Source organism: Aythya ferina (assembly GCF_964211825.1).
Source record: "Aythya ferina genome assembly, chromosome: 18".
NCBI lineage: Eukaryota > Metazoa > Chordata > Aves > Anseriformes > Anatidae > Aythya > Aythya ferina.
This window is the reverse complement of record NC_140317.1, coordinates 12550678-12577787: the sequence shown is the minus strand read 5'-3', so window position 1 is coordinate 12577787 and position 27110 is coordinate 12550678. Positions and strand designations below refer to the sequence as shown.

General features: G+C 50.6%; 2 protein-coding genes across 9 annotated transcripts in view; both read right to left on the bottom strand.

Moving 5' to 3' along the window:
* CBX4 (chromobox 4) overlaps positions 1-27110 on the bottom strand; it is a 69225-nt gene that overhangs the window by 19598 nt on the left and 22517 nt on the right. The window lies entirely within an intron of this gene.
* TBC1D16 (TBC1 domain family member 16) overlaps positions 4521-27110 on the bottom strand; it is a 31629-nt gene continuing 9039 nt past the window's right edge. For 7 of the 8 annotated variants that reach the window (XM_084492382.1, XM_084492380.1, XM_084492379.1 and 4 more), the window contains 9 exons: positions 14826-15023; positions 13847-13994; positions 12608-12775; positions 11765-11913; positions 10879-11013; positions 9620-9806; positions 8290-8469; positions 7244-7390; positions 4521-6512 (listed from right to left, as the gene is read on the bottom strand). In XM_084492382.1, coding sequence (XP_084348508.1) covers positions 6267-6512; positions 7244-7390; positions 8290-8469; positions 9620-9806; positions 10879-11013; positions 11765-11913; positions 12608-12775; positions 13847-13994; positions 14826-15023 — 1558 coding nt within the window. In that variant the 3' untranslated portion in view covers positions 4521-6266. The remainder of the gene's footprint in view (positions 6513-7243; positions 7391-8289; positions 8470-9619; positions 9807-10878; positions 11014-11764; positions 11914-12607; positions 12776-13846; positions 13995-14825; positions 15024-27110) is intronic. The other variant, XM_084492385.1, reaches the window with a different exon arrangement.

The window sequence follows — 27110 nt, the reverse complement described above, 5'->3', positions numbered from 1 at the left end:
TTGCTCCCTGCTGCTGGCGATGCCCAAGGGCTCTGCCTTCACCCGCAGCACGGGCTCTGCTAAGGGCTGGGACCACACGGAAGGGTTTGCAGTCACCCCACAAAGCCGGGTGCTGCCTGAGCAGGGTGCTGCGTGCCTGGGACTCCTGCATGGCCGCCCTGCACCCCGAGGCTGCAGGCAGCCGGAGGGAAACTCTGGGCTCTGGAGGCCTTGGAGGTGGCTTTGGCACCTGTGGAGCACCTCAGGGTGCAGGAGGAGGAGGAGGCACAGCTGTACACAGCCCTGGCTGGCATGGGGTGGCTGGGATGGGTGGGAGGGCTGTGCCGTGGCTGGTTGGGGTTGTTGCCCAAAGCAGGGCTGGTGGGGCCCAGCAGAGCCCCGGGAGGGGTACGCACAGGCTGCAGGTATGGTGCTGGCACCGTGTCCTGCAGGAGCCATCGGCCCCAACCCCAAATGTTTTGGCAAAGCAGCGCTGCCTCCCTCCCGGGGCTGGGAGGAGCCGGGTGGTATCACACCAGCGGGGCCAGGGGAGGTGCGCTTGTGTGCGAACACAGCCCGGACGCGCCGCAGCACCCGCAGCTCCTTGCTGAGCTCAGCCAGAGCTCAAGGCAGAGGTCCTCGGCCCTGCACGCCTGTAGGATGCTGAGCTCTGCAACGCGACAGCACCTGAGAAGCCTGAGGTTTGCAGGATGCCGGCAGTCCGGCTGCGCTGCAGCTGAGCCCCCGCCCTGGGCTCCGGTGCCACCGCCGACGTTGGGCAAGCAGCGGGCAGAGGCAGAAGCGGACGAACTTGTTTGTGGTTCCTAAAAGACAAACCCAAACAGAAACAGAAATCCCAGGAGCAGATTTGGGCTGCTCCTCCTCTGGATCCTCCTGCTGCTCAAGCAGGAGCTCTGCAGGGACTGAACTTCAGCTGGCTGAGTCCATGGGACCTGGCTCTGGCGCAGGGCTGGGGGTGCTTGGGGAACCTCTGCCATTCAGGAAAAAACTCTGGTCATTCAAAATCACCAAAAATGCTGGTTCAGACCAGGTCCTTTTCATGGGGTTACCTCAGCTGGCTTTGTCCCTGGGCTCATTGATGTGTTTTTGGGGTACCCCTGATGTGGCCGGGTTAGTCACAGGCCCCAGGGGCGCGGACAGCTCAGCGCACCCGGCCCGGCCGCAGCCTGCGGCTTCCTCAAAGGCAATTCTGGGTGCTGAAGACCTCACACAAGGATGGCACCTTGGAGAATTCTGCTTAAAAAGCACCTTTATTAGAGTTGTGATGACATCGTTGGGGCGCAACTCCATGAGTCCAGCAAAACACAGATGTGGGCATTTGGTGGCCCGCAGCCGGAGCAGCAATGGGGTGGAGCAGGTTCCTGCTGGAAAACAGATCCTAACCCTGGGTGTTCACTGCTGGCACGCCACGGCCCCAAGGATGGCCCTGAGGAGTTTACAAGGAGGAGGTGTTTTGCTTTAGCTTTGTTTTGTTTTCCTGCTTTTTGTACCACCACACCATGGTATGTCTCTGTTTATTTATTTATTTGCAGGCGTGCAAGCTTGTGAACAAAACAGCACCAGGCTTGCAAGGGGAAACGGAGGAAAAGAGAAAAACCTCTTTGATATTCCCTTCCCATGGGAAGTCTCGGGCTTTGTTTTAAAGGTGAGCTGCGAAAGATCATTTTAAATGAGAACAGCCTGCAGACAATGACAGGTTTGAAAACAAAACAGCAGAGCCTCAGGGGTGGGCAGGGATGCCCTGGTCTGGGGGAGCAGAGCCTGGAGGAGCTGCACGTGGCCGCGCTGCCTGCTCCGTCGCAGCATCCCTGCATCGCTCCATCCCCATTGCTCCATCCATCCATCCTTCCATCCCTCCAGGCTGCACGAAGGAGCCCAGGAGCCCGAGGACGGCTGGGGCAGCCCCTGCCCTGGGCACTGCCCTTCCTGGTGCCGCAGTGGGAGCCGCACAGCCTGGCACTCCGCTGGCCAAGCCGTGCTCTCCATGCCTAGCATGCTGCTGAGGGGCCAGGAAGGGCAGCCCATGGCTGGCTCCTCTCTGCAGAGCCTCTCTAGCGCTGCGTATTTCTAACAAATGCATTTCCTTTATCAGTTTCAAGCACTGTATTTATTTCAAGTGTCCCCGTTTGGAGCAGGAGGGCAGCGTTACAGAGGGATGTTGCGCTGGTGCTGGTCCACAGACGCTGCCCCCAGCCCAGAAGCCCAGCCCCAAAAAGGAGAACCCTACAACTGCAGTGGGGCTGGGGACTGGGGGCCCTGTCCTGGGGCAGGCTGGTCCTCAGCTGCCACTGGGAAGAGGCAATTCCTTGGTGAAGTGCAAGGAGAACCCCATTGCACCTCGTCAGGTGTAACAGCTGCCGGAGCATGGTTTGTTACGGATGTGCTTCATCACAGTAAATCCAGGGAGAGAAAATGGCCAGAAAGTGGCCGGCGGTGACGACCAGGACATCGCGGGCAGCCCAGGAGCAGCCTCGCTGCTAGCCCCGAGCCTCCCAGTGGAGCCTCCCCAAACCCTCCCGGCTTTGGTGGCCTCGGCGCACACCTCGGGCACTGGCACCTCTTCTTCCACGGCGCCGTGAGCCCTCACCACGCATTTATTTCCTAAATGTGAGCAACGGGAGGTGCGTGGACCTCTCCCCGCGGCGCTGAGCACAAACAGGACAGGGCTGGGCCAGCGCCCGGAGCAGGATGTGACCACGAGCGGAAGGCAGCCAGGCTGGGCTATTTTTATGACCCAAGCAGAGAGACACGAAGATTAATCAGCCAGCCCATGGGGGGAAAGCTAAGCTGGGTTCTAAATTCTTTGGTGCTCGTAATAACTCAGGTGAGTCTCTTTGTTCTCCTGAGCTGTAATTTCTCACTTGACAGACAGCGTCCCTTGAACAAAACAGCCGCGTCCAAACACATCGCTCACCCTAAAACAAGACCGAGCTCACCCCGGCGCCTCCTTGCCCCAGTTCACAGATGGAAGTGTTTCTCCCCGCAGGAGGCTCCGGGAGCAGTTTGGCTCAACACCGCTGTCCCGGTGCCGGCCCAGGGCCTTGGTCTGCAGCCCGGTTAAAGCTTAAAGCCGTGGGGAAGTGAAGCCTCTCACTGCCCCCTGCTCAGCGCTGCCCTTGCCCTGGGCTCCACAGCCCCATCCCTGCCAGCCACAGCTCCGTTTTCCCTTTTTCCGTGCTCCCCAGCACCAGGAGGCAGGGGGACGTATCGGCTCAAGCCTGCCTAAAGAGGCTTATGCTGACTATTTACCTTTGCAAGGGTCTATTTTTGGCCGCTGGCTGCAGCTAATGCAATGAACAGGGCAGCAATTCAGGAGAGAAGCCACACGAGGGTCACTGTTTCTAAGATTCACTTCACTACTTTGCAAGGGCCAGATTCATCTTTTTTCTTTCTTTCTTTTTTTTTTTTTTTTTTTTCTTTCCTTTTCTCTTTTCTCTCTTCTCTTCCACCCAACACAGATGGGTGCTGCAGCCCCAGCTCCGGCCTCATCCGAAGCAGGACACGGCTCCTTCCCCCTGTGCTACCGCTGGGTGACACAGCCAGAGGGGACCACGACATCCTGGCAAACCCTCTCACCCCATCCTTCACAGAGCCATCACCTCCCACCACTAGTTTCAGCTCTCTCTTGTTCTTGCTCACCGCTGTCGGAGCCTGCCCAGGTTGCGAGAAATTTGAGAAATTTCTTGTGAGAGGCTGGGGCAGGGCTAGGGACAAGCGGTGCTCCCAAGCCCTGGCTGCTGCTGGAGGATGCCCCTGTGCAAGGCGGGCTGCCCAGGAGAGATGCTGTGCCCAGCTGGGACGGGGCTGAGCTGCTCTTAGAGCTCCCCACTGCCCTCTGAGATAAGATTTAAAGTGGACACGGAGCATGAATTAATAACAGCATCACAACAACCGACCAGGCTGGGCTTGGAACCAGGTTACCCAGGGCAGGAGCAGTCCCAGCGAGCCATCAGCTCTGCAGGGTTTCTCCGACCTGGGGAGGGGAGCGCAGGGCACTGCGGGAGGGAAGCTCGCAGCAGGGAGCACACGGACACCTGGAGGGACCCAGGGGTGGCACCAGGCTCAGGGGAGCCGTCGGAGGGGTGGCACACCGATCCCATGGCAGTGCTCCCACGCAGCCGAGCGCTGCCTCCAACAGAAAGCCAGCTTTTCCACGTGTGGGAGAACTGCAGCAGCCTTTAACTAAACAAATCCTGAGTGATTTCCACATTGCTGAATGACATTTTAATAGTGGAAAAATAATGCCCGAAATTATCTACTTCATCTCTTCCCATTGTCTTCTACTGGCTGGGCACAGCTGCTGCAGCAAAACCAGCTCCGGATCTTCTGGTCGGTGTTTGCTGGTGCCTCCCAGCCGCCTGCTTACAGCCTACATTTACACGAGTTATTTGGAGAGCTCCGGGCATCCCCAGGCTGAAAGCAGTGGGGCCTGGTGGGAGCAGCCCAGCCCCAGCCCCAGCCAAGCCCTGTACCTGACCACCCGGAGCAGCACCCAGCCTGCCCAGCAACGTGCACACAAATGCCTCACACAGACTTTTATTATTCACTGAAATGTCATAAATCTCCAAGAACTCCCTCCTTCACAGCGGCTCTTTGGCGTGGTGCCTGCCCAGGGTCAGGTCTCGGTGCCCTTCCAAAAGCACGGGGGATGTCCTGGTCTCACCTGAAGGGTCCCCGCTGGCAGCCTCACCTCCCGCAGGGGCGCAGAGCAGGCTGGGGAAAAGACCCAGCAGCACGACTTTTAGAGAAATCTGCTTGTCCAGTGCAGGTGCCTGCTGCAGCACGGTGCGGGCACGGGGTTTTCCATGGGTGCTGCAAACAAACAAACGCACCCGACAGGCAGAGCTGAAAGGTGAGCACGTGCTGCCCACCCTGCCGGGGCGGCACCGCCGTGTGAGGGAAAAGAAAAGACTGCGAGGCTTCATACGCTGTGCAGAAGGAAGCAGCGGAGGCAGCACAGCCCACGGCCACCTCACCTGTTTTCATTCCTAAAGGAAGCAATTGTCCAGGCTGTTTGGTACGAGCTTCGGCTCAGGACACACCTTTGGATGCCACTGGGTTTGGTAAGGTCGTTCCGTGTTTGGCAACACAGCTGCGCTCAAGGCCCCCTGCTCCACTTCGTGGTGGCAAGTTTTATAGAAGACAGCAGTGGAAACGTGCTGTCCTTTCAAAAATACTTCAAGGGAAACGTTTATCAAAGACAGCTCAGCGAAAATGGCTACAACAAACCAAGTTTTGTTTTCATTTCAGTATGGGGAAGAGTATGTACCACTGGCACCAGCTGAGGAGCCCAGAGTCCAGTCGGAGCACATTTGCTACAGCCTATAGCAAAGATAAATAAGGACAGAAAAAATGCTGTAATTGAGAAGAGCCAAAGGGAACAGATTGGGAAATACACTGGGAAGAACAGAATTCCATAAACAAGTGTCTGAAGTCTGTGGCTGTCAGCATAAAGAAGCAGCTTTGCTGTAATGTCATGAAGAAGTAACCTTGGAAAGGTGGCTGTGAAATCCCCTGCCTACAGAACAGCAGTGCTTTAAGACCTGTGGCTGTACACTTTCTGTACAAATGGAAAAAAAACCCACAAAACACACTAAAAAGCAACAACATGCCGACAGGCATACTGTATAAAAAAAGAAAGAACAAGAGGCAAGACCTTTAGGTGACCAGTTCTTCCTCGCCAACAGAGCAGATACCTTCCCTGCAATCCCAACAGTTTGCAGGTTTATTTTTGGCAGATTATAATTAAAATGATCATCATGGCTTTAGAGAGAAGCCACTAAGCTGCATTGTTTTGGTTGAAGCAAGAGTGCATGTGTGCTCTGATGAAGGGACACTGCAGAGAGGCTTTGCCACAGCTCTGCTCCTTCCACCTGACCCACAAATGCTGCTGGTTGTACTTGGCCCTCTTTAGTGTTCTCATTTCTCATCAGCAAGTAACAAATTCTGGTTGCTAACCAGTCGAATCCCAGAGGCAGAATAAAAAGTCCTTGTTAAGATCTAGAAACACTTCATGTTTCTAAGAAAACCGAATCCAAACTCGTGCAGGCACCGCTCCTGGTTTGCTGCGTTTCGCTCAGGTTGCACCACCGTGCACTGACGTTTGCTTCTCCTGTAGACTGAACCCACTCCTCTTCCATTCTTCACCTTTCAGTCCTCCCAGGAGCCTCACCAAGCCATCTCTCCATTTTTCTCTTCAGCATATTTTCCCATGAACATCCTTCCTGCCCTTCCCTCTTCCGCTGTCGCGCCCTGTTCCTCTCTGGCTATTTTCGGAAGGCGAAGACGTCCCGTGTTCTCGAGCCTCTCTTGCCTTCGCTTCCTGGTTTAGGAGAAGACTCTTCCGCCAGTCCCCCGTACGGGCAGCTCTCAGACTCTGGGTGATGGCCAGAGCACTCCACGGCGGGGATGAAGCCGCTGTCCCACATTCCTGTCCCGCACAGCTTGCACAGGTCGTGCAGGCTGCAGGGGATGCGGGGTAACAGGTGGAACTGATAGAGCAGGCTCCTCGCCTAGAGAGGAGAGAGACAAAGTCATTTCCTCGTCACCAGAGGGCGAGTCCAAAGCGCAGGGGTTGCCAGCATGCTCCTGTCTATGCTGCAGCTCAGCTATGCTACAGGAGCCAAAACTTCCTCCTGAACTCAAAGCTGGAGGTTAAACAAGGCACTGGAGATGCTGCCAGCAGGTGAATTTAGAAGCAGCTGCTCTCAGCACCGGATTCCTGCCTCTCAGCAGCACAACATGTGGATTTGCTGCTCAGCTGCAGCAGTCCAGGCTCAGTGCTGCTGCTTGCAGTGCGTCTCAGTGCCTGTAAGGTTGTTCTGCTGCCCAGCCCCACTGCAAGCTCAGCCCCTGGCCTCCCTGCACAGAGAGCAGCACGGGGAGAGGTGGTGCTGTGCCCACTGCAGCACCCTGCATGTTCTGTGGGCATCCCAGCCCCAGATGGACTGGGGACCCTGGCACAAAGATGACCAGCTCTGTCTGCTGATCCCCTGAGCCTGTGCAAGGGTCACCCCAACCGTGCTGTGACCTCCTAGGCACTCTACAACTACCTCTTTTTTTTTTTTTCTTTTTTTTTTTTTTTCTGCAAAACTGCTTCCAAGCAAATAGCAGCATCCTGTTCTTCCAGGCTCCAGACAGGAAGGGGCATACAGAAGATTAAGCATCAGTCCCTCATTTTCTCGATGCTCTGATTCATCTCCTGGACCTGAGACTTGGCCCCCATCAGCATGCAGGCGTTTACCTTCCTGAGTACGAGTTCTCCGTTCATGTGCATAGCCAGGTTGCTGAAGTGCAGCAGCATCTGGTCAGTGGCCAGCTGCTGCTCAATGACATCGTCCCCGTAAATCACCACGATGGCCACGCAGATGAAGAGGTGGAAGTAGTCTGTCTGCAAGGAGAAAACAGGGGCTGGATTACAGCAGGTGGAGGCAGAGACCTGGCAGAGAGCTCCCCACCCTTCACAAGCGTGTCCTTAGCAGGGATTTTCTGCTCCTGGCAGTTCTGCCTAGTGGTACTCAGAAAGTGAGTTGCTGGTGGATTCTGAATCACGGCTGAGTCAAAGTCTCTTGCCTTTAAAGTGTGGGAGCATGGCTTGGACCACAGCTTTCAAAGCAGACATTGTCCAGCTGTTAAAGAGAAGTCTGAACCTCAGAAGTGGATGCTCAGCACTTTCTGGAAAGCCTCCTTTTAAAGCCCAGACATTCCCAAGTAAAAGAAGCAGGCATCCGTCCTTCTGCTCGACAGATATACACCTCTGACAGTTACAGGCCCTCTGTAATATCTACAAACACGAATGTATCTACTCCAAATCTCCCCGAGACATCTCACAGTTTGCTGGAAAATGCCCAGAGGGAATTAAAGCTGCTGAGAAAGACTTCTCAGGTGTCATGGCTGCAAATGGTCAGAATACTTACGGAATTCAGTACTATGGCAAACAAACTGCATTTTAAATGAAGTGGGGACCATCTGAGCTGATCGGTCTGTGGGCAGTAAAAGGAGCCCCCCAATTCCTTAATGAGGCAGCTCCATTGCAGTTTGCATCACTTTTGGTTTCTTTCAAGGTGAGCCACAGCAAATCAAACTAGAGCACGGCTACGACTAAAACATGTCACAGTCCCAGGCAGGAAAGTGTTGTAGAAGAGGGAATGCTTGCAATCAAACTTATTTTGGATGCTTTGGTACTACGAGCCTTTAGGGAAATCCTGCAACACTCAATGAGAGGGTGAGGACCCAGCAAAGGGCAGGCTGCTGCCCGGCGTGAGCCGTACCCTCCTCCCAGTGTCTAACCTGGTAGTGAGCCCAGCATGCCTCCCACATGCGCAACGCCTCAGCGTCAGGAAACTCCCGTTTAAAACACAGCAGGATCCAGCGGTGACAGAAAAGCATCTGCAGGCCATCCTCTCCCAAGGAAGAAAGGTGCTGGTAGAAGCGTGGGTGCATGAGCCGCAGCAGCTCCCGCAGGTACATCTGGAAAAGATGCTCTCAGCTCAGCTGCTGCCTCGCGGCGCCCTCGCCACCCCGCGAGCCCCCCATCGCGTGCCAGACCTGGGCTCCAGCAGGGCTGGCCCCGGCTCTCCCTTCTGACAAAAAGCTCCAGCTTGCACACAGGCCTGTTCGCAGCCAGCTTGTTACAGCACAGCCAGGAGCACGTTTGGGTCTGTCATTAGTGGCTGGAGCTCCCAGGCCACTGCAGCTATTTCACAAGGAAGGAGGGAGGGTGAAAAGAAAATCCCATGACAGCTACATTGTGAAAAGAAAGAAGGGGAGAGAGTCAGGCTGAGGGAAGCAGCATGAAGCTAGAGCCTTAAAAACTTGAGAAAAGAAAGGACGCAGCTATCTACAATATTTCATTTCAGCAGAAGCTGAGCAATGTGGAAATGATTTTAGAAAGGCTGACTGTTACAGGCACATTACAGAGATAAATCTGTACGTTCACTAACTGCACCTCACCAGCAGCGTCCCATGAGGTTTCCACCACAGGTTTACCACTTTAAATTGGTGCCATCGTGACCTGGACAGGATTGTTCAGATGTAAAATGTATTTTCCAGGTTTTTAACCAGTAAACTACTGGAATTAATATTAAACTAAAAAGTTCCCATTTTTGAGTAAGGTGACATTACTTCAAGTAATTCTGTCAGATGCACAAGGCTTTTCATTTGGACATCATTAAAATAATTTATTAGAAATGGGCTTCAAAATGGGCTTCATAAAAGCCCATGAAGAGGGCTGTAGTTCAACTGCTCTGCCTCATTCACACCAAACGCCCCTAAAGCAGGAAAGAAACAAACCAGTGAGCCTTCTGTCTGCCTGAGAGCAGTGCAGAGAAAAAGAAAGCACCATCCTAAATACATTTGATCATAAAAGATTCCTTGAATCAGCATCCTTCAGTGTAGCCGAGGCAATTTTACTCTGACAATTTATTGGCTGTAACTGCTCCTGGAGTGCCTCAGTCACCTGGGATTAATTTTATCCATCAGGTATTTTGTAGCCTTGGAGTGTGATTCTGCATGCTGGAACCAACAGCCCAGATAACTGCTTTATGGTGGGTATTCTTCTAATCTGACTGGGAAAGGAGAAGTTAAAGAAAGGACTAAACAGCTCAGCACTCAGCCTCACCAGTTGTTTCTCCATATCCTCATCCCGGGGTGAGCTGATGAAGATCGTGTTCTGCATCAATCCCACAAAGCACCAGAACGTATCCGACTCATCTAGGACCTCTGCCAGGATTGGGGCTACCAGGTCAGACATTCCTTGGGAATATCCAATTGTTGGGTTAAACACTGCATAGTTCAGCAAGATCCTCCTGGAGAAGACATGCAAACGGAGAGGTGAGATGTGGAGAAGGCTCATCACAGCTGAGTGCATGCCCGGCCCTTCCACCCCAGCTCCTACAATACAGGCTGAGTCAGGCCAAGTGCAAAAGGGTAACAGATCACTCCTGCTGTCTAAAAGATTATCTTGCAATTCCACCTGGAGGCTTTTTGAGCACCTGTACAGCATCTTGCATCCTGCAGAACTGCTTTCCCTACAAGAAATGTATCCAGAAGCATAGCAAAGATACGCAAACACCAGGATTACAGCATTTTGGATTAGTTTGGAGGGACTCCTTGCTGAATGACAAGGACTCTGAACAGCATACAACAGTTTGAGGCAGTGGATTTGAACAGAACGCCTTAGGCTCTTGTTTTCCAGCTGGAGGCAAGCCCACTGGGAGCAGTGCAGTAGGAACAAGCACCACAGTTTATCTCAGCTACAAAGGCACACAACACTATTGTAAGGTGCTGTAACACGTACGGATAACCCCTGCTGCAAACATCAGCGTGGTGAAAAAAACTCCAGCAGAAGGCTTTGTGTACACAGACACCAGAGTATAAACAGAAAATGAGAATTTACATAGACTAAGATGACAAAAATGAAGGAGCCATGGAGAAGGAGAGGTGATGCCTACACTTCAAATCATGAGGCTCCGAGCCATCCTGTTTGATAAAATCCAGCTGTTTCATAGGCACACATTTACAACTCACACAGCCATGAAGCAGTCTGTGCTGCTCCTCCACCCCATCAGGAGAACCACAGACCGAAGCAACTGCCCATGACCCCACCACAGCACTCACTACCCCCCCCCCCGTCCCCCAGAAGGCTCACACCTCTTATATGCCTACGTATGAATGGAAGCAAGGTGATAGGAGCAGGGTTATCATATTGTCAAGTAAATGGCTAAAGAAGCAGTGAAAGTACCAGGTAAAAAGTGGTTTTGCATTGTTTGGTACCAGCCACTATATGTATGATGCTCTTCAGCATTCCCAAAGCAGCAACTGAGGCAACCTGGGCCAGGGGGATTAATGGGTTTTCTACACTAGGATCAGCCACTTCACCTCATTGTTTCCACATTTGGGTTGTCCTCCCCTCGAAAGAACTGGTTGCTGCGGTCAGTCCTCACAACATCTTTGTCTACCGTGAACTGTACTTTACGCCAGAAATCCTTCTGCTCATCTGGAGTCATTGAAAGCCTGAAAATTGAACAGCAACAGGAGTATGTTGACACAATAGGAATATGATTGCCACAAGGAACAAACAGATTTATTTCAGCTTCAATTTTAAGAGAAAAACTATTTCTGTGCAGAGTTTTCTCACCAGCTGAAAAAGAGACAAGAGGTCTGCCTGGAAGAGCACATTTTCTGTCCAAAGGGATTACTAGAAGGAGCTTCTTGAGTTATGAATGGGATGACACGACATGCTTTTTGTGATAAACTCCACTTCAGGAGCAGCTGAAAATGCTCTCCACTGCTCCTTGTGGGTGGCACACCAGAACTCACCACTCTGTTTTGACCGACTCCTAATTAATATTTTGACTGTCTCTCTCCAGCTTAAATTTACACAAGTAGTTTACAATGTACGGTTATTGCAGAAATTACTTCCTTGAATTAGATATAACTTCGTCCCTATTTTTACATCCAGATATATCTATAAAGAAACACGCGCTCCCATTTTCACCTCTAGTGTGCTAAACCAAGCACGTCAAGCTTGTAGTCTGAAATAAGCTTCCCTACGTGGTAGTGGTGAGCCTGTTTCAAGAACCCAGGTAAGATAATACTTGAGCTGTATGGTATTAGCTCCAGATCCGCACAAGGTCAGCTGTGCATGCCAACACCTCCTGCACCCAGCACTTCTGTCCAGGCAGAGACTCTAAGTCACTTGTGGTGCCATTCTACGTCAGACCTAAGGAGAGATGAGCAGCAGAGGCTGAAGCTGATCTATTACCTTTTCTCCTGGATCTCAAAGTATTCTTTCCTCTTCTGTACTCTCAGCGCCTCCCTCTCTTCAGAGGTGGACTCATAGCTGTAGTAGTGCAGCAGGAAGGGCCACACCTCCCCACGGATGGAAATATCAATCCCACCGAAGAAAATGGCCTGGAAGAAGGAGCAAAAGTTATGACTGGCTCAGTTTTAACATTCCCAAAAACAGCAACAAGAAACTGCCTGCTACTATGCTTTGGTGGCTTTGCAGTTCTTTCCTGACAAGTGACGCCTTGATTCAAGCTCCTGCAATTTGCACATGTTTAGAGGGAAAGTGCTGGCCTTCTATTCCCAGACGAGACACAAATCGGGCTCATTTCAATGTCAATAACCCCCCCTGGAGAGGCTCTATGATTAACGTGTCGTTCTCATGTCACGGCTTAATCCCCAATCTTGGAGACACTGCATTTCACTGCAAACTCCTCTCTCAGGACCTGGACCCAGTGCTCCCCTGCAAGCCCTGCATTATTTCATACAGGAATCTCAATTTTTCTTTCTCTGATTTGTCCACGCCACTGTTGCAGAGGTGCCAACCACCCGACACTTTGGTTTGCTCATTCCAGCGGGCTGCAGGAGCTGACAGCACGCCCTCCTCCATCACAGAGGTGCTCCACTGCCCTGCAGCAGGCCCAGCTGTGGTCCCAGCAAGACCTCCAGCCAAGCACTGGGAGCAAGTCCTTACGCTCTCAAACACCCAGCGCATGCCCCCAGCACGAAGGCAAACGATCACAGCTTCCACCTGGGGACTCACACTCCATGGCAGGAGAGAGCAGATCAAAAGAGCAGCAGCAGCAGCCACCCCTCTCACCTTCTGCAGCTTGTACTCCTCCTCCACCTGCCCAGCTTCGTTCAGGTGATTGAGCCAGGCAGACACGTCCAGACGCCTGTACGTGTTCTCCTCCGGGTGGGTCTCCGAGGAGGGCAGCTTAGGACGACGGATGGAGAATTGCATGCACGTTTTCTCATCAGTAAGCTGCTGAATGGGGGAAAACGAAACAAAACAAAACAAAAAATGGAGGCAAGAGCCAGAGATAGCAGCAGAGTATGAAACCCAGCCATTTTCAGAGCAGGAAAACCTTTTTGCATGGTTCTTGTAGGATTAAGCACTGAGGCACAGTACTTGGAGAGAGTTTTTTTTTTTTTTTAATTCCAATCATTACAATAGCGAGAGTGATTAGAATAATTAAAAATCCGAGTACCACAAAACAGCTTCATCTTTCAAAAAAACTGTTTCCATTCCTCCCCCAGTCTTATCCCTGACCTGAAACTGAATTAATGCTGCTTACAGCAAAACTTCACCCTGCCAGGAATGCCTGCAATAAATTACATATGATTGGCCATATACAAAGGGATTGCTGTTAGGCAAGCAGGGAACTGCACTGCCAGGCTCTCTAAGGGCACTCATGATCCCAGTGCAAGACTGCAGCTGACATTTAATTTAAAAATCAAAGGTTGTTCAATGCAAAAAGTGAGCCCATGTGACCATAATAAGAAAAGCAGCAGGGGGCTCTGTGGGAAGGATGGAAATTTAAAAATCACTGTTTCTAATAAGCACATACAGTATCTTAAACAGATAATTAAAGAGCTCTTATCACATTTGTATGTAGATTGAACAAAATATGGCAAGATGCCTTGTCAAAACATTTTCAAATGCAGTGTGCTATGCTTCACAAAATGGATGAAAGACTCTGACAGAATTTCAGACCTACCACTGCAGATTCCCAACCACCTTACATGCCTAAAGCACAACGCTGACCTGTCTGGTTGCCATATCTAGCAAAATAACTACCTAAGCGAGTTTTCTGGCTTATCTTCCCCCATATTCCACAGGCAGAACAGGAATGGAGGAGGATAAGCGAGTACAAGAGAGATCTCACTTCTGACTTGCAGCTGCGTCCTAACAACCTCCAGCACGTTGTAGCTTTCTGCCCGACTCAGTGACGTGAACTCGCAGCTTCGTTTCCCCAACACCTTCTGCTGGCTGAGAACCTGAGCGTGAAACACCTGCAGTAAAGAAGCTCTTCGCCTCGTGAACCTGGCCAGGTACCTGGTCCTTGAGATGGGTCTCTGTGCAGTACTTCCACTGCTGGAACACCTCCGACAGCTTATCCAGGCCACCATGGTGAAAATGGAAGATCTTGTACTGACTCTCCCGGCTTGCAACAACCAGTTGTCCACAGGTGCAGGCCTCATCGCTGTGGGACAAAACAAGCAGGGAGAACAACCCACGTTCATTTCCCAGGACAGGGAGAGGCCCAGCAGGAAGGGGAGACATCAGATGACAGAGAGAGGAAAGCAATTACAAAGAAGTTGTCCCTTCAAATGGGGCAGAAATCATTTTACAGCTCTGGATGTGGCCATAGTGACTAGAGGACTGTTGCAAGTTCATTTCCTCAAGGAGCTTCACTTGTGCCTGGCAACTTCTACCCTTCAACCACATCACGGAATTACGTTTTGTCTTCCCCAGAGAACAAAAAAAAACAAAACACAAGGAATCTGTCCCAGCAACATTAAGCCAGCTCCCAAAGTCAGCTCCTAGAGACATGTGGACTTGGTCATGCACAGCACTCTAAGGAAGCAGAGAGTGAGAGCAACAAGAGAGAGTAAAAATGTTTTGAAATGTTGAAACATTGAAAAATGTTTTAACTGCTGTAATAATTTGGAAGCTCATTGAAGAGACTAAGAGCAGTTAGACTCCAGGGGAACCCCAGTGAGGGGCAGGCAAGAGAAAAGGTACCACAGGCAAAGAGATGTTCTCCACACCTCCAGGCTATTTTAAACGTGTTTTGGTGAGACAGCTGAGAGAAGCATCAACACCTTCACCTTGCTCGGGAAAAAAAAAATCCTTTAGGCCCTATTACTGTAACCCAGAAGCTCTCCTGGGGGAGGCTGACACTCGCTTTCCTGGAGACGACCACTAGGGAAAGCCTTCCAGGGAGGACTGCAGAAGCCACCTGCCTCCACCGAGCCCGCTGCGCACTGCTCCAGGGCACGCAGAGACACCGCAGAGAAAAACAAGACGTTACCTAAAGAAAAGGCGCAGGGATCTCATCTGTCCCAGGTCCACTCTGAAGACACCGCAGATCTGCTCGAGGGCAAAGACCTTCTGCTGCTCATCCCACCTGGCGCTCTGCGTTTGCCCGTTGTTCTCCTGGGACTGGGCACTGGTGTCGAGGCTGGACGCGGAGCTGGTGGAGCAGGTGGTGCGGTTGTCACACGTGTCCCTGCAGACGAGAGCGTGGAGGAGAAAAGAGCAGCCAGAGACTGCAGTTACACGCAACAACCACGGGTGCTAGAAGCTACAAATCTTCTGGCAGAGCTCTGAGATTAGAATTCAGCGCAGGTCTAAGGAATCAATAACAGACAGCCTACGAGAGCGATTAAATTATTTTTATTTAAATCAACTCCCTACTGTCCCAGCAAACGGTCCTAGCTTTGGTCTGTTGTCAACAGAACTGGGGAGAGTGAAAACCACCCCAGAAAACACTTCTGAGAGGGCAAGCTGTGAGCATCAGCTCGCCCCCAGCTGAAGCAAGCCCTTAGCAGGCAGCTCAGCCGCTTGGCATGGGCACGGAGGGACAGGTACATCCACGTTTGGCAAACGCTCTCTGAACCCAGTGAGATCCAAAGATGCTTCCCCTGAACTTCCCCATTGCAAATGGGCCCAACAAGCCTGGATTCATGAGTGTGACCTTCAGACAAATGGTTTCCATTTGAAAACTTGGAACTTTGGAGAGTTACGGAGTGGGAAATCACACATGAGCTCTTTCACCCACCAAAAAGCAGAGAAAGGGAATCCATCCATGCACCAGTAAGCCAGGAGCCCACAGAGCCCCAGATACCTATCTTTATGAATAAACTGAGTCTAGATTAAAAAAAAACGCATGCCCGCCACCAGCCCCAATCCCAAAAGAAAAATATCACTGCTTTGAGAATTAAGTGAATCTGAAACTGTGACCCCTTGATTCTTAAAAAGGCCAATACATGTGAACAATCTCAGCGCAAGCTCTGAATGGGTTCCGCTGTGAAATCAGGGTTTGCAAAACAAGGCGAGTAGCAGGTATAAAGACAGCCCCCTGCAATGCCACTTTATGCAATGTTTTCTAATCCGCTTATCTAACAATGTAGGCACTGAACGCTGAAAATCACACACTCAGCATGCATCTGCAGCACACCACATCAGTATGCCTTCCAAGCCTGGCTGCAGTGCCTCTTCCACGGGGACGAGCCCCCTTTGCAGCATCTCCCCATGGTTCAGGTCATTGCATTCCAATGGCCAGGTCCCCGGACATCCCACTTAGTTGGGGGTTAAATTTTTAACTGAGCCCCTGCGAGCAGCCTAGTTCAAATGGTTGGCTTGAAACCTCAGCGCCCACACGCATAGGAAATAAATCCCCAAGCCCCCTTCTCGAGGTCTGCAGCATTATGTAGATGAGACCAAGGCTGTCTCACTTTCAGCTAAAAGAGCAGCCTCGTGGCCCTGCTTGTGAGGTTCTGCTACTCCGTTTTTTCAGGAAGCATCAAAGCAAAATGGCATCCAAGCCATGCTGAGGTGGAGGTCTGAGAAGTGACACTGCAGTATTGCCGTGTGAGTGGAGATCACAGGACAGACACGAACTCGCTCAAAGAAGAGTGACAGCAGTTTATGTTGGTAAGATGCTGGGAGACGTCCAGTCTCACACAGCCACACGCCATCACCTGCAACTTGTGAACTTTTCCTTGAAAACTGTACCAGCCTTTGTGAAAAATCAAGTGTTATTTTCAGATAAAGCTGCAAACCATAACACTCCTAAACCACTCTGTATCTCATGGTAATGCAAAAGCAATAGGAGCCCCGGTGCAAGACACCCGTGCTGGCCGGCTGGCTGTAAGCAGCTGGTATTTGTGAAGCAACGCTCAGGAACAGCCACAGCTGGTTACACAGGATTTTCCTGGAAGAGATGACTCAAACGAGCTTAAAGACCAAGCAGAGGCAACCAATTTTCTAAAACTCTTGCAAAGATGCACTGGTCGGTGTGACAAGGAGCTGGAGGACTGGCTTGCTGGGGGAGCGCTGTCACGCGGTTCCCTCCTTGCAGCAGGCAGCGAGCCCACGGTTTGAGAGCATCACCTCGAGCTGCCAGCGGGGAGGGAACGGCCAAGAAGTGGTGTTTAGGGATAGAAATGGTATTTAGGGATAGAGCTGGGTGGGCTTGCTTGGAGCTGGGACACCGTGCATCTCCTGAAGACGGGAGGGCATTGCCAGCTGCGCAACCAAAACCTGCTCCAGGCACGCCGTTACCTACCTGTAGCTCAGAGGCTGCAGAGCCCAGGCACAAAGGTGCTGGCACCATTCTACTTTCTGGAAATGTTTCTTCCAGACAAATATTTACAGTTCACTTTTAGTCACTAGTTACAAGCTCGTGCAGGCATTGACACACAGAGAAGCCATCTGAAGCAACACGTGTGCCTGGATTTACCCCTTCTGGACAGCAAAAAGCCAACAAGCACGAGCGCAGTGCCTGCAGGTGTGCAGCTCAGGGAAATTCCAGTGCTTTCACTGATGTAGAGTACAAAATCTGAAAGAGACACCTGTGCACACCATGCCCTTTGGAGAGATCTACAAACACGTCCGTCCATATTTAGCAGAGATGCAGAGAGCGCCACCTCACACACTGTGTGTATTTAGTCACTGTGGGAATTGAGGAAAAAACTCAGCGTGTAGCATCACTTTTTCCTGTATATAATCATTGGAAAAAAAAGTAATGAAAATATTCAAAACTGTTGGCCTTATTCTTAAAAGAATTTTAATATTGAGATCATTCTGTTCCTAAGTAGCAACAAGTAGTATGCTCAATGCTAATTCTGTGGCTGCTGGGGAGTCCTCTATCCAGGCACACAAGCTATGCAGACACAGGGGAAGAATTTTCCAATTTATTATTTATGAAGGCCAGACTATTATATCTGGTAGATGAGGGATTTACACCAGCGCCCTGCAAAAGAAGGGAGCTGAAGCATGGCAAGGCAAATAGCTGGAGGAACAGTTCAGAGAGACTTTGGGTTGCAGCACCCAGGAAAAGCAGACCACCAGCTAGCGGGCAGCACCGCTCAGCAACACGGGAGAACAAGTGCAAGGCCCCGCGGGAACAGAAGGGACAGGGAACAAAATTACAAGGAGGATTAGCAAAACCTGAGGCAGGAACCCCACGGCCATAGGCATGGTTCCAATACCACCTTCCTCCTTGCTTAAGCCCCATTACTCTCTTGTCACTAAATACATCTCGTGCTTGCCGGTGAGCAAGATCCGGCGGTGATGTATTTTCTCAACAATCAGCTGCAGCAAACAACCTCAGCTACATTCCAGGATATTTGGCTGCCCCTGAGAAGGAAAATGTCCAGGTGCCACCAGTGCCGTCCTCCTGCTGGGGCAGGATCCTGCTCCGGCCCCGCACGGGTCGGCGAGCAGCAGCAGGGCTGACTTACTGCTCAGTCAAAGCATTTCTGTGCTCCTACGGCATAAAGAGACACGAAACCAATTATTATTCCTGTTACAGAACCAGGGCAGAGACCTGCACCCATTACACGGGAAGGCTATTTCAGCAACAAAGATCTAATAACTCATTTTATGACAAGATGTGACAAATGTAATTATAAGAGGGAAAGGGGCTGAAGATCTCGGCAGGGATGTGGCTGTTATCTAAGCTGTCGGCGTCCACCAGCCGACTCCCAGAGCCTCTTGCAAGAGCCAAACCCTCACCAGTTGGCTCTCCAGCACCACGGTACTAAAGCACGCCTTCAGTAATAACAGCTTTCCCTTAACAGCCCCGTCTATTCCTGCACGCCGGCTTGTGAAGCGTCGTTTACAGACAATAAGTATCATCATAATGTATGAGCGTCCGTGTAATGGGAATTACATGCCCCTTTTCCTCCCCAGGGGTTAGCGTTTCTCTGTTTCTCCACTATTCCGCACAGGCACTGACCTTCCAGGTTCCTCTTCTTTCCAGCAAGGTGAAACAGCTCACGGCAGCATCAGCTGCCTAAACCGCCCATGACAGATAGCTCCACATAAATAATCCATCAATAAAAGTTCAAAGCTATCCTGAAATGCCTAAAAATTTAGTGTAGCAATTGCACCCAGTGAGGCTGTGCTGGGTAGCTGGAACCCAAATCTATTGTTCTGATAAACAAGAGAGTGTCCTTGACAATATGCATGTATAACGATTTGTGAAACATGCTGATTTCAGCAAAATATGAAAGAAGTGCAAAAGAAAACGGATTGGTAATTTAGAATGAAACATTTTGTCGAAATATTTCTGCTCATGACGCTGCAGAGAAGGGATGGAAGGACACGAACAGGGCAGCACGGCCACGCAAACCCAAAGTCGACAGCAAAACCCTGCAGTCACACCAGCTACTCGCCTCTGATCATTGTGAACTGGTAACTAGGCTAAGAACTATATTAAATTCACCATCTGACTGAAAATATTTGGAATTTGAAGTTCCTCTGCCTTAGAGACCCCAAACAGAATCAATTTATGCTGACCTCAGTGAACAGGGAAAAAGGCATGAAGGTACTGAGCCCGGATGAAAGCCCGACCAGAATCCCTGACATTAAATGTCAAAACATCCTGGTGTGGAAGTGTACCTACACATCTGCCAACCCAAGGAAACAAACCCAACTCTATTTGTTAGGGAAACCTGTGAAAAACTGCACAGGACGTTAGGGTACAAAGTACATGAATGTCAACGTGGACTTTCCAAAAGCTTGTTCCACAGGCTTGCCATTGATCTGTTTGCTTTCAAAACATAAATTTCCCCACGTTGAACTGCACTAAACGCTATTTAGTAGCTAATTAACTTTCTGTGCTGAAAACCTCCTGTAATTGCACTTCTTTCACCTTTTTTAGCCCGTGTCCTCGAGGGAACTGGAGCTGTCCTACGGCATTTGTTCTGCTCATTTCTATCTCACAGGCACAAGTTCCTTCCTGACAGCCGACTGCCAATCACCGCGCCGGAGGTCACTGGAGACCAAATTAGGAGCACTCTGCCTCTGACAAACTTGCTTTGCTTAGCTTGCCGTAAAGGGAAAATAAAAGGTTATGAAAAATAATTGTATCCTTTCATGCCCAGCACCAGCAAGCAGATTCAACAGCACTTCTAAAAGTCAGAGTATTATTGCTAGTTACTCATCGTTAATGTTATTAGGGATATTCAAAGAACAAGCTGGTTTCATCTCAAATGTACTGGGATCCATTGCCGCCCCGGTTTGGGGAAGGAGCTCGAAGCAGGTCGGTGGCTCCAGCTGCAGACACGCGGCCACCTAATCGGCGCGCACCGTGCCAGAGCAGCAGCCCCAGCATCCGTCCTCTGACCTTGGGCTGGAACAGCAAGTTCACGACCACGGACGGGGCTCTGGACTAACATCAACTCCACGAACACCAGCCTGACAAATAAAACATTTTAACAGAAAAGCAACGAGGGACTCAAGGAAACCCGATTATGCAGCTTTGCCTTCTGATAGGCGTAATTGGTTTGTCCTTGAGAAATAAAGATCAAAACAATTTGCTGTTTTACAGGGCTCCTGCCACCCGTGCTTATGACATCCCGTCTCCAGGCCGCCAGCCCTTGTGCCCCCACCCTGCCCGTGCCCTTTTCCTCGCTTTGCTGCCTCCCGGCCCCTTCCTCCACATCCCTGGGGCCTGAAGGGAAGCCGAGCAATTTTAGGCAGCAATAGGGGAGCGTTATTAAAGCAGCCCAGCTCACCTCCGAAGGGTTGCCCTGAACCACTGTAAATTAAACCGAAAGGAAAACAAAATAAATGGAGAATTCTCGAGTTGATTATTTTGAATGTAAATGGGAAGGGAAAAAAAAAAATTAGAGGGTTGTAGTGAATTAATGTGTGCTTTAATCTCTTTTATCCAGCCAAAGTCTGCAATGCGATATATGCGTTCGTTCAGCTACAAGACAAGCAATCTTTTTTTCACAGCTCAGACTTCTGGACAGGTGTAGGCTGCTTAGGTAAAACCCGAGCAAGTTTTTCTCTGTGACTTTTTGTTGCAGTTAGGTGGCAGGGGCAGAAATAGCAGTTCGATGCTTATGAATAAAATACACACAGCTCCCGAGAAGCCAAACACAACAAATCATTTAGAGCCGAGCATTCGCTGCTCAATGATGCAAATGTTACCTTCACGTTACGGAAGGAAAATATTCCGAAAGCTGAACGGCAGAGTTTTACAATCCATACAGAGAAGGGGCACCTCGTGCCTAGGCTTTAGCTCATTAATAAATCAATCGAAACGCAACACTTAAAAAAAATTCCTTAGATGGAAAAAGTGATTTCTCAGCAAAGCCCCCAAAAGAATGTTTGCTTTTCAGCCTATTCCAGACGAGAAAAGGGGACCTTTCTTACCAGTGTTTATTTTATATTTAAAATCAATGGATTATTTTGCTTTTCTCTTTCAGTTCTATCCATGCAAAAATAAAATTCTACACTAATTATGCTAATCACAATCAAGCCTTCAAAACCTCGGTCCCTTGAAAGCCCCGAAGATTACCTTTGTTCTCGTACACTTGGCTCTAAGCAATGAATTGGGAATTTCAGGGGGAACTTTCTACTGACAGGCAAAGTTAACCAACTCCCCGGACTCTGCACTGCCGCTGACCCAGTATTAGCACAGCCAACACCACCCAGCGAGAGTTTCACTGCTGCCACAAGACAATGAGGATTTCCCAAGGGGAAAGCTTTCTTCAAGTAGCAGAAAAGGGAGAGGAAAAAGGCGAGCTGGCTAAAAGCATGTTTCGGAGTTATTGTAAATGCTTAATGCTGTTATAATTGCACGGACCGAGCCAAGAAGACAGAGACCACGCAGATTTATTTGCATATACTGTTGTTGCACTTTTCGAGGGGCCGTGCTCTTTATTCCGATCCAGTTAAAGCAATTCTTCCCTCACAAAGCGATGGAGACCTGCCAGCAGGATTTATCTCCGCTCTCGCTCAGGGTTTCTGGCCGTTGCGATGCCATCAATAAGTAACAGCAGCAACGCGGGGACACCCTGGGAACAGGCTGCGGGGCTCGGTGCCTCCCCGAGCCAGCAGCCGCCGCTCTCGGCTCGGCCCCGGCCTCTCGCCCGGTGCCGCCGCCAGGCCCCGAGCCAGGCCCCGGCCGCCAGCCCTCAGGCCCCGGCCCCGCGGCCGATCGGCGCCCGCCCCCTGGCGGCCTCGCAGCGCCCAGCCCGGCCCGAGGAGGCAGCCCCGAGGCTCCCCCCGGCCCCCAGCCCCCGGCCCCGGGGGTCTCGGCTCCTGCCTGCCCCGTGCCGGAGCCCCGCAGCCCCCCGCAGCCTTCGGGGGCCGCTCCGGGCCAAGCTGTTCCCCCTCCATAGCAGCGAGCTGAGGGAACCTCCGTCTTCAGCCCGGTTGCTGCCTGTTCCTCAATTAAAACCCGAAATAAATAGCTGCACAATCCCTCTAGCTGTAACTCTAGCTCTCCAGTTAGCTGTCACTATTTTCTTCCCCAGAAAGCTGGCAGCCAACCAACGGAGGAGAAAAAAACCAAACCTGCCATAATTAATGTTCTTGCTGTTCAAATATTTATATAAAGCAAGATAGAGCCGTATGCCTCCGCAATCTCTTGGATCTGTCCAACCTCCTCAGCTCTGCAGCCGGTAAGGACTTGAATGGATTACCCGGTGCGCTGACAGCAAGCAGCCAAGGCAGGCTCTCCTCCCACATCCCAGCTCGGTGGCCCTGAAATTCCCCCCTTGCACGGAGCTTGAGCCTGCCCCCACAGATCCAGGGAAGAAGGATTTGGGGATATTCCTGCTGGGCAGTGGTTTGGGTGTGAATGGAATGAGGTGCTTCAGCGCTACATCACCGATCAATCGCCCTAACCCAGGGCCTGAGTGAGGGGTAGAGTGGCATTCCCTGTGCTCATCCCCGAGGCTGAAGTCATCAGAAGTAAGACAGCATGACACAAGGTGCTGCACGGCCCTACAGGAGGTGTTGAAGTCACTGACCAATTCCCCTGGTCCTAAGAACATAATCACCTCTGTTACGACAGCGATGAATTCCCAGCCTCTTGATGACTCCAGAGCTCCTGCCAGCTCACGCTAATTTCAGCTCATTTCCCCTGTAATGCTGCCTCCCGTTTATTCTGCAGAGGTCTGAAAAGCACAAAGGTGAGCTGCCAAAACAACATGATGCAACACCGCCCGCTCTGTCACCACCCGCTCCTGCAGCTGCTGCCACCCTCTGCGGCTCTGCACCTCCGCTCCCTCCTGAGGAGGTAATTTATTGATTAGCTCCCTGGGAAGAGGCTGAACAACAGGATGTGCAACACATCTGCAGAAATTGCATCAAGTGCACCAAAGGGCTTTCTTCTTGTGGCATGTGCTTTGCCTAAACTCTCTGTAATAGTTGTTCATGTGAATTCATGTCAGCTTAGGAGCATGAGAACCATGCCACAGTTTAGCTCCGTTACGAAGAGATTTCATTACTTTTGCTACTAGCTACTAAAATGATTCCTTTCTTATGAAAGACATTTGCTCTTTGAATCAGGGATAGGCCTACTGGCACCCGTGACCACGCTGCCCACGTTGCTCTTTGCTTCTACTCATTTCTTGCAGCAACAGCCATAGAGCACGGGCTGGCAGCCGCTCCATCACCGTGGCTGTGCTGGCACAGCTCCAGCCGTGGCTTGTTCATCTCCCAGGCCCTGACCACAGACTGACGCCCCAGCCTCTGGTCAGTGAAGCACACCGGTGCCAGAATTTGTCCTCTTCAGCGTTTTTGTATGGTAACAAATCAAGTAACAAGTGTGGTTTGCTGCTGCAGTGAAATGCCTTTTGCAGCTCTACCGCCCACTGCTAGGGAAAGCTCCTGTTAACCAGAGATCACAAAAAATTAAAACCATCACTTCCAGAGCACTAAGTGCTTCAGCAGCCGATTGCTATAGATCTGATGTCATGGCCAGTTAAAATAACTTCAGAAGTACTGGTTGAAAGACACTGTATAGGTGTCAGATGCTATTTGGTCACCAGGATGTAACAAAAGGCTTTTAGTTTCACTTTACTGATGGGGAAATGGACGCCGAGTAATTTAGCAGTGCAGCAACAAACCTATGCTGGGTATGGAGTCCTGTTGTCCTCAATTAGCGCCCTTCAGATCATGGCAAACGTTTCCTGATGGGCAGCATAGCAAAAAATAAGTGATAAGGGAGAATGAAAGAGAAAAACCGATTTTACTTCCAGTATCCCTCCTTTCCTACACAAATGCAGCCTGTGCAAAGCCGCTACCATTGCGGCCATTTCCCGTGTTAGCTACCTGCCCACAGGAACCACGGTGCTGGAACTGACAAAGACACAAAAGCCAAGAGAGCAAAGCCACAGTTCCACGAGAGCAGAGTGCACGGTCCAGAAACGCCAGGCTCATCTACACAGAGAAGTAAGAACGTGCAGGCTGGTGATGCGACATTCCCTCCGCTCTTAGCCTTAGGAACTGGGTAAGTGGAGGGAAAGCATTGATCGCTGCTTGGGAGCCCTGGCAGCCTTTCAAACTGGGAAGCAAAGAGAAAAAAAAATTAACAATGGATATGTTTTTATTTCCTTATGTTCTAAAAAGCGAGTTGTTGACTTAACATGACTGACTCATTGTGCAGCCTGAACGCTTCCAAGCCTGTGCCCCCCTCCTCCCTCGCCGTCCCTGCCTTGCACACACCAGCACCCTCCTCAAGCTCCCTCCCGCTGCCGGGCCATCCCTGATAGTGCTCCGAGGGTGCTCCACGAGGCAGGTTAAGGAAGACGGATGGACTCGTGGCCACACAGTGGTCGGGGCACGTAGCTGAGCCATGCCCATCTTGATCTCAGCTGATCCAAGCCTAAACGTACATCCCGATTCTTCCCCAGCATCACCTTTTTCCATTCCTGACCGCGTCTAACCGCACAGAAAGGATGGCCGAACCGAAACACCCGTGCAATGTGTTGCCTCAGCTTTTGAAACAATCACAGAGAAAAGCAGAGTTCTCGTCCTAACAACTCCCCAAAGCCGAGGGAAATAACCAGAAACATTCGTTCCTCTTTGGAGGGAGGGGGCGGTGACCAGAGGGTAGGGAGGGAGAGGAGCTGAAACAAGCTGCCAGCAGCACAAACTTTGTTCGCACTCCAATTCTGCCTCAGATGGGAAGCTGCCAGCAGAGAAAAAAAATAAAACAAAACAAAACAAACAAAAAAAAAAACACCACCCTTAAGAAACAAGGAAGCTGTTTCCAAGCTGGTAGTGACTTCTGAAACAGCAGCCCCTGCCCCCTAAAAAGCTGGGATGAACGCAGGAAATCAGAGCATGCTTTTTGACAAGATTTTTGCAGGGTATTCTACACAAAATCTTACTCCAACAGTTTGTAAGCAGCACATGGATCCGCAGATATCATGCACGGGGCTCTATAGGGAAGAACAAACTGGCACAAAAAAATGGACACAGTGGACAAAAGCCTTTCAAGTCTGAGGTCCCAAACAATGAAAGGTCTGTTTTATTAATCTGCTGCAAATGAGGAGTGCCACATCCACTGTAACAGGCTCCCAGACTGCTGCCAGGGGAGGTTAAAATTATATATATAAATAAATAAGTGAGAAAGAGGAAGAGCAGCCTCCCGCGACCATCGGCGGTGCATTTTGAAGGCAGCCACTGCAGCGCTGCAGCCGCCAGCAGCAGCTGGGCAGAGCCGGCAGAGGGCTCGCCCGAGCTGGGCTGGGAAGGCAGCAGGGAAGGGCTGCAGGCAGGAGATGCAGCGAGCTGCATTTCCTTCCCTCCCTGCAGCTGCCAGCAGCTCAGGGCATCCGTGCTGCCAAATGGCAAAACCGCAGCGTTCCTTGCCTCCCAACGCCGCGCGCCCTCAAGGTCAAGGGCCCGGATGCTGCACGTGGCCTCGTGGCTGGGATCTCCTGAGAGGAGCTTGAGCTCCTGGTCTTCAGCAGCTGGGAAAGGATTCCAAGCACATCCCTTGGTAGCCCTCCTTCCAACCACTACAGCGGGGATAACGATCCCCTGCCCAGCGTGTGGGATGGACCCGGCCGCAGAGGAGGCCACAGCCTCCCTCCCACACACGGCGAGAGGGAGGAACAGTCCTCCGTTAGGAAGCTTATTGCTGGAACTCTAAAGCGTTCACAGAAGCACTTTAATTGTGTTTTATTTACAAAAAAAAAGTCAACTACCCTTTATACCATAGGTCAGTATCACAACCGCCTTGCAATACACTCCTTGGCAATGAGTGTATGACTAAGAACACAGATATTATCACCAAAAAGTGAAAGGAATAGGAGCTTCTCTGAGTTAATTCAAAACATTATCCTGACTGATGATCACTTACAAAAGTTCAGATTGCAATACTTTTTTAAAAAAATAATCAGCTTTTTTTTTTTTCTTACAGTGGGAGAAGCAGGTCAAACATGCTCAGTGTCAGTGGTGCTTCAAGGAAAAAAAATGTTTCTTAAACAAACCAAGGTGTTGGTGGCAATGGATCTTACAGCTTTCTGTTTTTAAAACCAAGGCCGACACAATGTGCTCCAAAGGCACGTGCAACTAAAGGTTCAACCACCCAAAAGTAGCCCAGAGCTAGAATAAAATTTGAATCAGAAAACACACCTAGGAGCAAACAGAAGCAAAACTGCAAAATGTATTTCCCTGAGTCAATCAGCCCACAAAGAATGGAAGAAGAAAATAAGGACAGTTCATAGAAAAGATATTTAAACACTCAAAGACCTCTCTCAAATTTTTCAAGGTAAGTTTGCTAACATTTGTCTAGTGTTCCCAAAGTCTTATAACAATCCTATCCACAGTTTTTATTTATTTATTTTTTAAAAAAAAGACCGACACCACACTTTGCAGGCTAAAAGGGATGCTTTCAAACTGATGATGCTCAACACAATTTGGAAACCAGACGCCCCTCGTGAGCACGCTGCAGCTGCTTGCGATGCTGTTCTGCAGCCTGGGAGAGCTGCGATGGGACGGGATGGGACAGGACAACGCTGCTCAAACCGCTGCCCACCCAGCCCCAGACACCCTGCGGGCTTGCAGCTTGTTTTAAGCATGCTGCTAGGACACGTACCGAACGCAAAGCTGGTAAGATTTCTGAGATCGACTGCACTTAAGTGTTTTAAAATACCCAGAAAGAGGTAAATCAGTTACAATACCTCCTTCACAAGCCTCTGACTGGCACCCCCTGGCTTTGCGATTAGCCTGCAGAATAGAGGCAAAACCTCTTCCAGTGTCAAGTTTCCATGCAGACAACGTTGCTGATACACACAAAGGAGAACTTGTTTTTCCTAATTTCAGGTGTAGCTTC